The sequence below is a fragment of the Physeter macrocephalus genome, chromosome 13, assembly GCF_002837175.3.
Source record: "Physeter macrocephalus isolate SW-GA chromosome 13, ASM283717v5, whole genome shotgun sequence".
Classification (NCBI taxonomy): domain Eukaryota; kingdom Metazoa; phylum Chordata; class Mammalia; order Artiodactyla; family Physeteridae; genus Physeter; species Physeter macrocephalus.
The window spans coordinates 1,365,812-1,381,224 of NC_041226.1; the positions used below are offsets into that span (position 1 = coordinate 1,365,812).

The 15,413-nt window shown below is 39.3% G+C and overlaps 1 protein-coding gene and 1 long non-coding RNA gene across 3 annotated transcripts in view; one reads left to right on the plus strand and one right to left on the minus strand.

Annotated features, from left to right (window-relative positions):
- The window catches only part of SKA3 (spindle and kinetochore associated complex subunit 3), a 23,019-nt gene extending 7,660 nt beyond the window's left edge, over positions 1-15,359 (minus strand). The window contains exons 1-5 of the mRNA XM_024125986.2: positions 15,205-15,359; positions 11,107-11,168; positions 10,834-10,999; positions 7,282-7,681; positions 3,439-3,524 (exon numbers count right to left, since the gene is read on the minus strand). Coding sequence (XP_023981754.1) covers positions 3,439-3,524; positions 7,282-7,681; positions 10,834-10,999; positions 11,107-11,168; positions 15,205-15,307 — 817 coding nt within the window. The 5' untranslated portion in view covers positions 15,308-15,359. The remainder of the gene's footprint in view (positions 1-3,438; positions 3,525-7,281; positions 7,682-10,833; positions 11,000-11,106; positions 11,169-15,204) is intronic.
- Positions 6,225-10,139, plus strand: LOC114487468 (uncharacterized). 2 transcript variants are annotated; one of them, XR_003682583.2, is made up of 3 exons: positions 6,225-6,890; positions 8,349-8,510; positions 9,334-10,139. It is a non-coding gene; the product is annotated as an uncharacterized lncRNA (long non-coding RNA). The 2 variants fall into 2 exon arrangements; XR_003682582.2 differs by having other exon boundaries at positions 6,225-6,875.
- Positions 15,360-15,413: the final 54 nt, after the last annotated feature.

Here is a 15,413-nt window from a genome sequence, read left to right on the forward strand (position 1 = left end):
CCTCAGAATGGGAGAAAATATTTTCAAATGAAGCAACTGACAAAGGATTAATCTCCAAAATTTACAAGCAGCTCATGCAGCTCAATATCAAAAAAACAAACAATCCAATCCAAAAATGGGCAGAAGACCTAAATAGACATCTCTCCAAAGAAGATATACAGATTGCCAACAAACACATGAAAGAATACTCAACATCATTGATCATTAGAGAAATGCAAATCAAAACTACAGTGAGATATCATCTCAAACCAGTCAGAATGGCCATCATCAAAAAAATCTACAAACAGTAAATGCTGGAGAGGGTGTGGAGAGGCGGGAACCCTCTTGCACTGTTGGTGGGAATGTAAATTGATACAGCCACAATGGAGAACAGTATGGAGGTTCCTTAAAAAACTAAAAATAGAACTACCATACAACCCAGCAGTCTCACTACTGGGCATATATATACCCTGAGAAAACCGTAATTCAAAGAGTCCTGTACTACAATGTTCATTGAAGCTCTGTTTACAATAGCCAGGACACGGAAGAAACCTAAGTGTCCACTGACAGATGAATGGATAAAGAAGATGTGGCACATATATACAATGGAATATTACTCAGCCATAAGAAGAAATGAAATTGAGTTATTTGTAGGGAGGTGGATCAACCTAGAGTCTGTTCTACAGAGTAAAGTAAGTCAGAAAGAGAAAAACAAATACCGTATGCTAACACATATATATGGATTCTAAAAAAAAAAAAAAAAAAAAAAAGTCATGAAGAACCTAGGGGCAGGACGGGAATAAAGACACAGACCTACTAGAGAATGGACTTGAGGACACGGGGAGGGGGAAGGGTAAGCTGGGACGAAGTGAGAGAGTAGCATGGACATATATACACTACCAAATGTAAAATAGATAGATAGTTGGAAGCAGCCACATAGCACAGGGAGATCAGCTCGGTGTTTTGTGACCACCTAGAGGGGTGGGATGGGGGGGTGGGAGTGAGGTAGACACAAGAGGGAAGAGATATGGGGATATGTGTATATGTATAGCTGATTGACTTGTTATAAAGCAGAAACTAACACACCATTGTAAAGCAATTATACTCCAATAAAGATGTTAAAAAAAAGGAAAAATCATACTAAATTATAAACATAATAAATAAAAATCTTATAGACTAACAGGAAAAAAAAGACAGATTTTCCACAAAAGAAAGCTAATCAGACCAATAGCACTCTGCTCACCAGCAGCAATTGATACCAGGTCACAGTGGAATACTTTCTTTAAAACATTCAAGAAAAAAAAAACAAAACGTTCAAGAAGGGTTTCCCTCGTGGCACAGTGGTTTGAGAGTCCGCCTGCCGATGTAGGGGACACGGGTTCGTGCCCTGGTCTGGGAAGATCCCACATGCCGCAGAGTGGCTGGGCCCATGAGCCATGGCCACTGAGCCTGCGTGTCCGGAGCCTGTGTCCCGCAACGGGAGAGGTCACAACAGTGAGAGGCCCGCGTACCGCAAAAAAAAAAAAAAAAAAAAAAAAAAAAAAAGTTCAAAAAAAACAAGCTGTCAATCTAGTCGTCTATATCCAGCTAAATTATCATTCAAGAATGAGCAACGACATTGTAAATCAACTATACGTCAATAAAACTTTTAAAATAAGTAAATAACATAAATGATAGCATGGGGGGGGGAAATGAGTGACACTAAAAAAGGGAAATGTAAACCCAGAAGGAATGAGTGGGATAAAAGAAGCAATGGTAAACAAATTACTAAATTTTAGTAAGTAGAGACTATAAAAACTGTAATAATGACACTTTCGTGGCATAAAAATAGGGTCAAACTAAATACAATAGAAACTCTATTAACAAGCCTCCACTTAACCAAATTACTAATGGGTAAACGTAAGCATTCTGTTCCTTCCATGAAATATACTGCTGATGGTATATTAAAGGATTTCAGTTGGTAAGCTATTCTTTAGAAAATCCATCCCACTTCAGAAGGCCTAAAGATATTCTCCTTTATCATTTTCTAAAAAGTTTATAGTCCGTTGGGAATTGATTTCTGAGTATGATGTGAAGGAGGTAGTGGTTCATTCTTTCTATTTAAAAAAAAAAGGCCTCTATTCAATATAATCATGCTCTTATAAGTTGAGCTCAGCTTACTATGAGTCAGTTGTATTTTTTAAAAAAATTAACTTATTTTATTTTTGGCTGCTTTGGGTCTTCGTTGCTGCGTGTGGGCCCTCTCCAATTGTGACGAGCAGGGGCCACTCCTCCCTGTGGTGCACAGGCCTCTCATTGCGGTGGCCTCTCCCGTTGCAGAGCATGGGCTCCAGGCACGCGGGCCCCAGTAGTTGTAGCTCGTGGGCTCCAGAGCGCCCGCTCAGCAGTTGTGGCACACGGGCCCAGTTGCCCTGCGGCATGTGGGATCCTCCCGGACCAGGGCTCGAACCCGTGTCCCCTGCATTGGCAGGCAGACTCCCAACCACTGCACCACCAGGGAAGCCCCCAGTTGTATTTTTTCAAACCTGTTTATGCCAGCAATATTTGTTATTTAGTAACAAGTCAGTGCAAATAGCAGAAAAACAGAATTTTTCTGAAAACATGTCCAAAACTTTGGAAAGACCTTATAGACAAGTTACTTTAAAAAATTTTCCAATAAATTTGGTATAGACCAGATGATTATAAATAATTATTCAGAGAAATCATAAAACTCTAGGATTTTTCATTTTATGTGAAAACCAGTGTTTTCATGTTTGCTGGGACAAATATGAAAACACTACATGAAAATGATTTTAAGTTTTTGTACTATTAAAAAAACCCAAAATTTGAAATGGTAGCTGATGTATTCTGGGCGTGGTTTACGTAAGGGAGATAATGTAGAACTCTAATCAATAGGCTGAAGGTAAACTAAAACAAAAAACGGTATTATTGGCTCTACATCAAAAGATTGGTGAGGGCTGGGCTTCCCTGGTGGTGCAGTGGTTGAGAGTCCGCCTGCCGATGCAGGGAACACGGGTTCGTGCCCCGGTCCGGGAAGATCCCAGATGCCGCGGAGCGGCTGGGCCCGTGAGCCATGGCCGCTGGGCCTGCGTTTCCGGAGCCTGTGCTCCGCAACGGGAGAGGCCACAACAGCGAGAGGCCCGCGTACCGCAAAAATAAAAAAAAAAAGATTGGTGAATGAATGTATATTTATATGTTTTAAGTTAAAATGTTAAAAACAAACAAGCTGAAAAATACTGAATACAATCAGGAAGAGTATGAAAAACATATCAGAAAATTATATTTCTCTTCTATGAAATCATGCTGAACCCGAATGGAATGGCACTTCCTATAATTCAATATTATGAACCGAGAAGATGCAGAAGGCTGTTAGAATGTCTAAGGTGATAGAACCATTTTTTTGTACAAAAATAGTCTGAAAAGAGTACAGCCGAGAAGTAACTTGATTTTCACACTTACCATTTTTTTCCAATGGCTGGGTTATGGGGCCAGGAGTGGCAAAGAAATTATTGTTGTTCACTGGTTCTGTTTCTATGGCCTCCTCACTGGCGTGATTCATAAGGAAATAATAAGGTCAAAAAAAGTTAATATTAAACCTTTGGAAAAAAATTTAATCTTACTATATATCATCAAGTCTGGACAAATATTCAGTTATGTTTTATGGAACAGTAGTTCCATGGAACAAATTGTTTTTTTTGTTTTAAAATGTATATCCATGGCTCAAAAAAAGGTTAAGAACCATTTTGTATTGACAGTTTTGACTTAGAAGTGGGTTAAAAGTCTTTAACGTAGGGACTTCCCTGGCGGTCCAGTGGTTGGGACTGTGCTTCCACTGCAGAGGGGCACAGGTTCGATCCCTCGTCGGGGAACTAGGATCCCACATGCCGTGTGGCCAAAAAAAACCAAAAAAAACTTTGACTTAAAGGAAAGCTATGAGTTCAACTCATTAGTTCAAATATAGGAATTGTATAGCGCATGGCTTCAAAATCATAAAGTGGAATTTTATACCAGTATACAGATAGAGATTAAGAACATATTTTTGACTCAGAGACTGATCCTGCTATCTTAAGGTAGTTCTAGCCAATTACCCAGATGTCTGAAATACAGTTATAAAGAAGAATATCACTGAATACTAGAAGATGGTTCAATTAACCAACTGTCCTAGTGTAATTTACTGAATAATCTTTACTTCAAAAACACCTTCAGTATATATTAAGTTCTTATGTAAATTAGAGGCTGTTTCTGGGCTATTCTGTTCCTGCAATAGGTCCATTCTGTCACAATTTTATACTGCTTTACTTACTGTAGCTTTATATATTTTAATAACTAGTAGGTTAAGTCCCCTCGTTACTGTTATTTTTCATTATTTTTTTAGTTATCCTTACTTTTTATTCTTCCAAATAATTTTAGAATAATTCTGTCAAATATCCCTCACTTTCTACCTTAAAAAAAATACCAAGGAGGTTTTATTGTAATTGTATGATATCCATAAATTAACTTGATATGATTGAACATCTTAATAATATTCAGTCATTCTATTCAGGAATATGGTCTATTTTTTCATCCTAATTTTCCCTTTATATAACTCAGAAATATTTAATGGTTTTATTCATATTGGTCTTTCACATACAATTGGCATGAGTTATTTTACCTTTCTGTTTCAAATTTGAATGATTTTCCCCCCTGTATTTACCAATTAGTTATTAATAAAATAGAGGAAAGCATATTACTTTAAATAGTTATCTTACAACTATATAAAATATATCTTATCAATATATCAGCTTCTTTCTTGAACTTTTATTATTTCTAGAAATTTTAGATGTGACTTCCTCGAGTTGCCCAGGCACAAAACATGGCCTAGAAATATATCAGAGTAATACTTATTTCTGTTTCCTATCTCATTACATTGGCCAGAACATCAAGAATGACATTAAAAAAAAATGATGTTTAATTGTGGTAACAGATAGCTTCACTATTAAGTTAGATATTCATATTGTTTATTATGTTAATGAAGTATCTTCCACTTAGAGTTTGACCAAACAATTTAAATGAAGAACAGGTGTCAAATTTCATAAAATTCTTTACTGAGGAATAATAATAGGATAATCTATTGAGATTATCCTAGTTTTTAATTAATTAATTTTATTTTTGGCTGCATTGGGTCTTTGTTGCTGCGCATGGGCCTTCTCTAGTTGTGGCGAGCAGGGGCTACTCTTCGTTGTGGTGCATGTGCTTCTACTGCGGTGGCTTCTCTTGTTGCAGAGCATGGGCTCTAGGTGCACAGGCTTCAGTAGTTGTGGCTCACGGGCCCAGTAGTGATGGTGCATGAGCTTAGTTGCTCCGTGGCATGTGGGATCTTCCTGGACCAGTGCTCGAACCCGTGTCCCCTGCACTGGCAGACGGTTCCTACCACTGCACCACAAGGTTAAGTCCCCTACTTTTTTTTCTTGTTGAATCATAGAAATGGTGTATTTTATGAGTTCCCAAATATTAAACTATCTTTGCATTCCTGGGATAAGCTTAACGTGGAAGTTATGCATTATAGTTTTACTATTCTGTAGAATTCAATTTATGAGTATTTTAATTGGGATTTTAACATGTATATTCACAATTAGATTGGGCCATAGCTTCCTTTAGTGTGCTCTTTCTGTGTTTGTATCAAGGGTATATCAATCTCAAACTGAACTGCAGAGTTTTCTGTCTTATTCTATTTTTAGAAAAATAACTTTTTTTTGAGTGTGTGTTCCAATAAAATTTTATTTACAAAAAATAGGCAGTAGGCTGGGTTTGGTCTCTGGCTATAGTTTGAAGACCCCTGAGAATGACAGTTCTTTTTAAAAATCATTATTTTCATAGTATCTCATTCTTAAGGCAGTTTATAATTTTTTATCCATTATACCCCACTAACTCTGTGTAACCAGGATGGGTATGGTTGTATCCATTTCACTAGCGTTTGTGAGTCTGAAGGTCCCCAGGTTAGGTGCTGGCATCTGAACTAGAATATATGTCTCCTTCTCAGAAAGAGAACTTTTATGTAAGATGGAAGGTATATGTTCTCTGAAATTATGAAAGGATTCATCCAGGAAACCATCTGTGCCCAGAGCTTTTTGGAGCTAATTCTCTGATAACTTTTCTGGGTTTTTTTTTTTTTTTTTTTGTGGTACTCGAGCCTCTCACTGTTGTGGCCTCTCCCGTTGCGGAGCACAGGCCCGCGGCGTGTGGGATCTTCCCGGACCGGGGCACGAACCCGTGTCCCCTGCATCGGCAGGCGGACTCTCAACCACTGCGCCACCAAGGAAGCCCAACTTTTCTGGATTTCTTCTCTGATTTTTGGTCTATACTGGTTTTCTAATTCAAGTCTGTTTTGATAATTTTGTGTTGTTTTCAAAACTTTTTCATTTATTGAATTTTCTAAATTTCCCAGTATTATACCCTATAGTATTTCTAATAGCTTGAAAAATAAAAAAATATAGCCCATAGTTCCTAATTTTGCCATTTGCATTAATGTTTAAATAAGAACCAGTTCTTCAACATATCAGTTTTACCCTTCTGAAAATATTTTGTAATGACATTTTATCTTTAGCGTTTACTCCCTTCACTTTTCCCCACAATTGTGGGGTTTTTTTCTGACACTTTGAGTTGAATGTTTATTTTCCTTCTTTAATAACTACAGTTCTTAAAGGTATGGATTTATATGTGGTACTGTGATATGCGGTATTTTCATTTTCATTGTAACTCATTAATTACCACTTCCATACTAATCACTCCTCATCTCTTCAGTCTAGCATGGAATTCATCACTGCGCTTCAAATTCATATTAAAATACCTAAGCTTAAGAGCACCTCAAAACCAACATGTAAGGAATCTCATCACCTTGACTGCATCCCAAGCTGCAGGTATTCCTACTGCAGGTATTCCTATTTTAGTTCCCTAGCATCACTTCAGGCAACAAAACAGAAATCTGTGATTTACCCAAGATCCTCTTGTCTTCCCAAGTCTCCATACCAAATCAGTTGTAAGTTTTTAATAATTTTTTTTATTTTATCCCTTCTTCTCTATCTTACCGTATACCATGTTTTCAGGCTCTTACCATTCCTTCTGTATCTTCTAACCTGAGGAAACTAATAGCTCACACTTTACTGATGGAATTGGTGATTCAGAGAAGTTTGAAATATGAAGTATCTGAAAATCTTTGAAGGAAAGATATTGTCTGAGACATATTTCTTCTAGGGAAAAAAAAATCAATAAATACAAAAGATTTAGAAAGTTAGATAAAATGCTCCTTTTAAGAAAGCTGCTTACCTGTTATTCTTCACATTTTTAAGTCCCATTGTGTAATCTTCATTTAAACACATAGTATATTCAGAGATACCAAAGTGTTCTAATTTAGGAGTCACACACTCAAAATCATCCATCTTTAGTGCACATTTGGGAGTTTTTACTAGTGGCCGTTTGGAAAATGGAGTTAAAATTTTTGGCTCTTCCTTCTCATTGTTTACTGCCTGGGGAGGGTTTGGCAGAACTTGGGATATCATGTACCGCTCAAGTCCAAAATCGGAAAGTTGTGGGCTTCGCGGAGGCTTCTCAGAAACAGAACTGCTTGGAAGAGCAGAACCCGACGAATCCCCCTTCACATCAGGCTTGTCAGGATTTTCAGGTTTATTGGACTCTGGTTTAGAGTCAATGACTTCTTGCTCATCCACTGGGAGGAAAAATCAAGGTCATATTCTGGTCAAACATCAGACTAGAAAATGTCATATACTAAAACCACATAAAACAGCTCCATTTGAAATGTCCCAAATCAGCAAAGGTCCTGACTCTCTCCTTATTTTCTAAGGTTTTATTTCAATTGTCCCTTTAAATTTCTGACATGTACCGCCTTGTCCACCCATATCTCATCTAGGTGATACATTAGAGAAGGGGAGTAAACTAAAGTGTTAAAAGATGAAAAAACAATACTCACAAATAAAAGTGTAATTTCCTTACTTTCTCAGTTAATGTGATTTACCAGTCTTTCTTAACATATTATGAAACTATCTTATCATGTAATGACATTTAATTACAGTGTGGAATTAACTACAATCTAGATTTAACACAAAGTAAAATAATATTATTTTAGATTTCTAACTTACAGATGGCCTAAGGTAAAAAGGAAAGACTGTTACACAAATATAAATTTTTAACCTAAGTCAGTCTGGAACACCTGTATCAAAAACCTAGTTGAGAGAAATCAGAGGAGAAATTAGTGAGACAAGTAGTTTCTCAATCTTTAATAGGTTATATCTGACTCCAGATCCCCATATGCTTAACCACTACACTGTACATTTCAGACTAAATAACTTTACTCACAACTATACTTTTTCCCACAGTCCTCTGCCATTTCCTGGGTATACCACTGGTTAATGAGTTTGGTGTGGAGCTAGGTTGGATCCAGGATAGCACTTACAATGCCAAGAAAGAGTTCAAGAAGGAAAATACTAGTTTTTGGTGTGAGAGACAACAGAAAGTGAAAGAGGATACCTAGAAAGAAGGTAAGTGGATTTGGTCAGGATTTGGGTAGAGACTAATTTAACAAATGATAGGGTTTCGGTGAGACAGTGAGACAGCAAGGTATAAAGGTATAAAGTAGAGAACGGAATGGTGGAAGAAAACGCAGAATGACAAATATAAAATGTGTATTAAAGAAATGTAGTATGAAGTAGAAAAGGAAAATTAACCAGTAATTGGAAAGGGCTGATAGAAAGAAGAGACAGAGGAGAGGGTGAGATGAAGGAAGAGAAACTAAAATGTATTTAGAATCCCCGATGGGATAGGCATTTTTATATTTAATTTTTACTCCATTTAATTTTCATATTAACTGCTCCAAGCACAAAAAAATCTTTGAATATTTTTTCCTCATTTAAAAAATTAAGGTACTTAACAACATTTTGGAGAACGTTCAGCTGATAGAATTTAAAGAGCCAAGATCTGAACCCACATCTTTTGATTCTAAATGCTGCCATATGTTTAAGCATTCGGAGGGAGTTAATAAAGAGATTTGTTTTAGATGATTTTGAACAGATAACATTTGGTTGCTAAATGGGAAATATTAATTGTAACAATCATACATATTTATTGAAAGAAATGGGAAATAAAATTTTCTAAAATTTCCTGTTTGTTGCATCCTTTTTAAAGAAAATACCGGGAAGGGACTTCCCTGGTGGTCCAGTGGCTAAGACTCTGTGCTCCCAGTGCAGGAGGCCTGGGTTTGATCCCTGGTCAGGAAGCTAGATCCCACATGCTGCAACTAAGACCAATGCAGCCAAATAAATAAATAAATATTAAAAAGAAAATACTTATACTTTTTTTTTTTAGGAGTCATTACAGATTGAAGGAAGTGAAGGATTGAAGGAGGTGAAGAGGTACACACTTTTTCTATGAAGATATTACTTTCCTTGTTTTGACTGCCAACCGAAATGAACTAGGATAGGATATTGGTTTTTTGTGCATGATAAGCCACGACATGTTAAATGTGAAGGATGCACCATTAAAAAAAAATAGTTATAAACTTGGATTTCGTGTCTTTTGGCCCTTGGAAGAGCTGCTGATTCAGAGCTGTTTTGGCATTGCGCTTTCTGTTAATTTTGAGAATTGTTACAAGAACTACCAAAAAACCTATTGTTGAATTTATTACAAGGCTGTCACTGATGAGTTTAATAAAATAAAGTTATCATCATTATTACTACCTCTTAGGGAGGTATTAGCATCTCTAGTTCACTAGTGAGGAAAAGCAATTTAGAGAAATTATCCAAGGTCACACCTGTAGTAACTGGTGGAACCAGTTTCTGAGTAACCAAAGTCAACCTGTCCACACCAAAGTCAACTGAATTCTTTCCATTATACCATGCGGATTATTTAATATACCTTCATATATATCCTCGATATATACATATTTGTTGAATCTAATTAATGTTTTATTTATGTACAAAGACTCTCATAATAGAAATGAAGACAGTGAATCATATTGAAATTAGTTACTCACAGTTATGGGTATAACAATAACAATAGTTAACAATGGGTGATTAGCATACGAGGTACTGTTCTAAGCAAATTTTATCTCATTTAATCCTTATACAGCCTCAGAGGTAGATACTATTAAACATATCTACTTTATAGGACTTCCCTGATGGTCCAGTGGTTAGGACTCAGTGCTTTCACTGCCGTGGTCCTGGGCTCAGTTCCTGGTCGGGGAACTAAGATACTGCAAGCCATGCAGCGTGGCAAAAAAACAAAAAAAATCCTCTCATTTATAGATGAGAAAGTGAGGTACAAAGTTAAGTAACTGGTCAAAGATTAATACAGATAGTAAGTGGTGAAATTAGAGATTTGAACTCAGGCAGTTTGACTCTAAATTCTAAACCATCATGCTATCCTACCCTTCATGAGAATTTTAGAACTAAAAAGGACTTAGTGAATTTATATAGCCAAAAATCTCTCATTCTATGGAAGAAGAAACTGAGAATGAGAAGAGTGAAATAGCAGCCTTAAGGTTGGTCTCTCAGCTGTTTACTGGCAGAGCTGACCAGAAACCAACTATCCTCAAGTCACATAGATTTATCTTGTACCCTTCTTTCATCTAGCATTGTGTTGGTTCTCATCTAGCATTTGCAAAGGAAAGCAAGGACTGTCTTTATATTGCACCACTGATCAGCACTGCACCCAGAACACAGTGATTGCTGAATAAATGAGCAAAGGACTATCACATAATGGCAGAGTCAGAACTAGAAACAATGGCCAAGCCTATAGTAGTCTTAATCATGCTGCCTTCTTTCTTTAATACTAAAACAAATGCTATAAAATGCAAGTTATTCACACCTGAATTTTCCTTGGCACGTGGATTATATCCATACTTCTGGAAAAACTCTCTTATTTTCATGATATCCATTGAATTTTTTTTCATCAGTACTTTTGTTGCCTTTATGAAACCAATGCTTTCTTGACTTTCCAAGCTTGCTTCATCAAGAAGAATACTGACATCATCCTTTTATGAGGAAAGAAAGTACATTTAAATTTAACTTTTGACTAAGTCTATTTAGTTTTTTTTAATTACCACATAAAAATGATAAATTAATATTGTAAGATTGATACCTTTAGAGTCTGGACTTCTGAATGAAGGTCATGTAAAACTCTCATTGGATAATCTTCAAAGTCTTCAATATGAATATTGAAAGAAAAAAGTATAACAAGGAAAAGGAGGAAAAAGAAAGAAAATATAATTTAGTATAGTTTTTTAGAATTATAAAATCCTTGTAGATACTTATTAAGACTTTTCTTTAAAATTTTTATTAAGCTATTACATACAGAAATGTATAGAAATCATAAGCATATAGTTTGACGAACTTTTAAAGTGAACATACCTACGTAATCAGCACTCAGATCAGGGACTGGAGGAAGGAAGAGGGAATGTAGTCCTACTTAGCTGTTTCTCCTTTATGGTCAGCACGTTTTGGTTCCTTTTTTTTTTTTTTTGGTACGCGGGCCTCACCACTGTGGCCTCCCCCGTTGCGGAGAACAGGCTCCGGACGCGCAGGCTCAGCGGCCATGGCTCACGGGCCCAGCCGCTCCGTGGCATGCGGGATCCTCTCGGGCCGGGGCACGAACCCGTGTCCCCTGCATCGGCATGCGGACCCGCAACCACTGCGCCACCAGGGAAGCCCTTGGTTCCTATTTTTAAAATCTTTGCCAGTGACACCCAGCCGCTCCGTGGCATGCGGGATCCTCTCGGACCGGGGCACGAACCCGTGTCCCCTGCATCGGCATGCGGACCCGCAACCACTGCGCCACCAGGGAAGCCCTTGGTTCCTATTTTTAAAATCTTTGCCAGTGACAATGCTTTTGTTTTCTTCGAAAAGCTTTATTGTTTGGACTTTTGCATTAATTAAATTAAATTAATTAATTTATTTATTTTTGGCTGCATTGGGTCTTCATTGCTGCACGCGGGCTTTCTCTAGTTGCGGTGAGCAGGGGCTACTCTTCATTGCAGTGTGCGGGCTTCTCATTGCAGTGGCTTCTCTTGCTGTAGAGCATGGGCTCTAGGCGCACGGGCTTCAGTAGTTGTGGCAAGCGGGCTCAGGAGTTGCGGAGCACGGGCTTAGTTGCTCCACAGCATGTAGGATCTTCCGGGACCAGGGCCTGAACTCGTGTCCCCCGCATTGGCAGGTGGATTCTTAACCACTGCATTTAGGGCTACAATCCATCAGGAACTGATTTTTGTGTATGGCAAGAGGTAAGGATCAAGATCCATTCTTTTTTTTCCATATGAGTGTGCAATTGACCTGGCACTGAAAAGACATCCTTTATCACCTTTCTTATTAATCAACTGGTCATATAGCTAACATGGAAGCAGTTTTTTTTTTTTTTTTTTTTTTTTTGCGGTACGTGGGCCTCTCCCCCGGCAGAGCACAGGCTCCCGACGCACGGGCCCAGCCGCTCCGCGGCATGTGGGATCCTCCCGGACCGGGGCACGAACCCGTGTCCCCTGCATCGGCAGGCGGACTCTCAACCACTGCGCCACCAGGGAAGCCCTGAAGCAGGGTTTATTTTTGTTTGTTTGTTTTTTGTTTTTTTTTCCTGAAGCAGTTTTTAAAAAGATTTCTCTTTTCTAAAACATGCCTCCTTTCAAGACCATCTCCTTCCACCTGTTAAAAGTTGACCAATTTTCACATTTGTAGAGATGTGGATGGACCTAGAGACTGTCATACAGAGTGAAGTAAGTAAGAAAGAGAAAAACAACTATCGTATATTAACGCATATATGTGTAATCTAGAAAAATGGTACAGATGAACCGGTTTGCAGGGCAGAAGTAAGAGACGCAGATGTAGAGAACAAACGTATGGACACCAAGGGGTGAAAGTGGCAGGGGTGGTGGTGGCGGTGGGATGAACTGGGAGACTGGGATTGACATGTACACACTAATAGGTATAAAGTGGATAACTAGTAAGAAGCTGCTGTATAAAAAGAAGAGTTGACCAATTTTCATTAGGAAAATGCAAATCAACAACACAACGATATTGTACTTCATACCACTAGAATGACTATAATTAAAAAGACAACAAGAGAAGCCACCGCAATGAGAAGCCCGTGTACCGCAATGGAGAGTAACCCCCGTTTGCCGCAACCAGAGGAAGCCCGCGCCCAGCAACGAAGACCCAACACAGCCAAAAATAAATAAATAAAATAAATAAATTTATTAAAAAAAAAACAGACAATAACAAATGTTGATGAGGATGTGGAGAAATTGCAACCCTCATTCATTGCTGGTGGAAATGTACAGTGGTGCACTTTGGTAAACAATTTGGTGGTTCCTCAAAAAGCTAAACACAGATTTACCATATGACCCAGCAATTCCACTTCTAGATGCATACCAAAGAGAACTGAAGACATTACATTCACATAAAGCGTTGGCACACGAGTGTTTACAACAGCATTATTAGTCATAATAGCCAAAATAGAAACGACCCAAATGTTCATCAACTGATGAACAGATAAACAAAATGTGCTAAATCCATACAATGAAATACTGATCCATGCTACCATGACAGGGGTGAACCTTGCAATACTTCGCTAAGTGAAATGTCAGTCACAAAAGACTACAGATTGTACAATTCCATTTATAGGAGATGTCCAGAATAGGCAGATCTAGAGAGACAGAAAGTAGATTAGCGGCCGCATAAAGCAGTGCAGTAGATGGGAGCAAGATTCCGGGGAGTGGCTGTTAAGTCACCGGGGTTTGTTTCGGGGGGTTATGAAAATCTAAACTCAGTGTGATGATGGTTGCACACCTCTGGGAAGATACTGAAAACCACTGAATTGTATCCTTTAACATGGTGAATTTTATGAGATTCACAACTGTGATCATAGAAGGCGAATTTGGGGGATGTTCATTTTCTGTAATTATAACAATTCCATATTTTCTGTAATACATGCGGGCCAGGAATTGAAAAAATTATTCCAACTTTTTATTGTAAAACCAAAAGCAAAGAAAGAATGTGTGTAACCAGGCAATAGATTGGTAAGGAGGTAAATTAGCACAAGCTTTATGTAAAACTATTCAGCTATGTCTAAAATATCCAAAACCATTAATACAGTTTTGTGTCTTATAGCGTTATCTCAACTACGCAAACAAAGTCAAGCAAAACAAGGCAACGCTAAAAGGATGGTAGAAAAGCTACTGAACTATTAATAGCTGTGTCTTCTGACGGTGACGTTATAGCAAAGACTTATTTTCTTCTTTCTACTTCTCCGTTACCTCAAATTTTTTGCCGTGCACATATATTGCTTTCACAGGCACAAGCATAAACATTTTTAAATGGCTGGAAAACTATTCATAATATAGTTAAAGGAAAATGAGTCTGCGTCTACAGGGTGTGATATTTTAAGGCGGATTACAGTTACGACGCACAAAATAATCTCAAAATCTGCACTACTCTTGCAACAACTTCAAACAGTCTCTTAATACAAACGTTAGTGGTGGAGAATTTTTCTTTACCTATATTTTATTATTTATTTATTTATTTTATTTTATTTTGCGGTACGCGGGCCTCTCACTGCTGCGGCCTCTCCCGTTGCGGAGCACAGGCTCCGGACGCGCAGGCCCAGCGGCCATGGCTCACGGGCCCAGCCGCTCCGCAGCATGTGGGTGCTTCCCAGACCGGGGCACGAACCCGTGTCCCCTGCATCGGCAGGCGGACTCTCAACCACTGCGCCACCAGGGAAGCCCCCTTTACCTATCTTTTAAAAAGCAGTACTGCGTATTAGCTTTCGTTTTGGCAGTACGGTTTGTTGGGAAAAATACACTGCAACTGTGGACCATCTGGGTGAGACCAAAGTCACTCTGCATGTCAAGAACAGGGCTGAGCGGCTGCTGTTAGAAGAAACGTTTCATCTTCTCTGGGTCGTATTTTTCTTGATAAGCCCCCACTACGTGCACTTGAAAGCTCGTCGTGTGTAAATGAGCGCGTGCATCGCGAGCCCAGCCTGCCGGCTCGATTAGGGCTTTGGTTTCTAAGTGCGGCTGTTTCTCCGCCCCGCGTCCCTGGCGGGGCAGAGGCTGCGCGCAGCGCTGGGCGGGCCCGGGGGTGCCTGGGGCGAAGGGCGCCACCGCCTCCCCCGGGAGGGCTCCTCACAGTCCAGCCCCCTGTCGGTCGGCCAGTGCGCGCGCCAGCGTCCCTCACGCGGCTCACTCACCGCTGTCCTCTCCGTCCAGCGCTCGCTGCAGCCGGGCCGTCTCGCCGTCCAGGGTGACGGCCAGAGACCGCAGCTTCCCGCAGAAGCCCCGGATCAGATCCATGGACGAACCCCCGCACTTGTCCCCAGCGCCCGCTCACGTTTGAATCCCGGCGCCGGAAACGCCATTGGTTCCGCGACTCGCGCAAGGCCCTTCTCGCGAGAGCTGA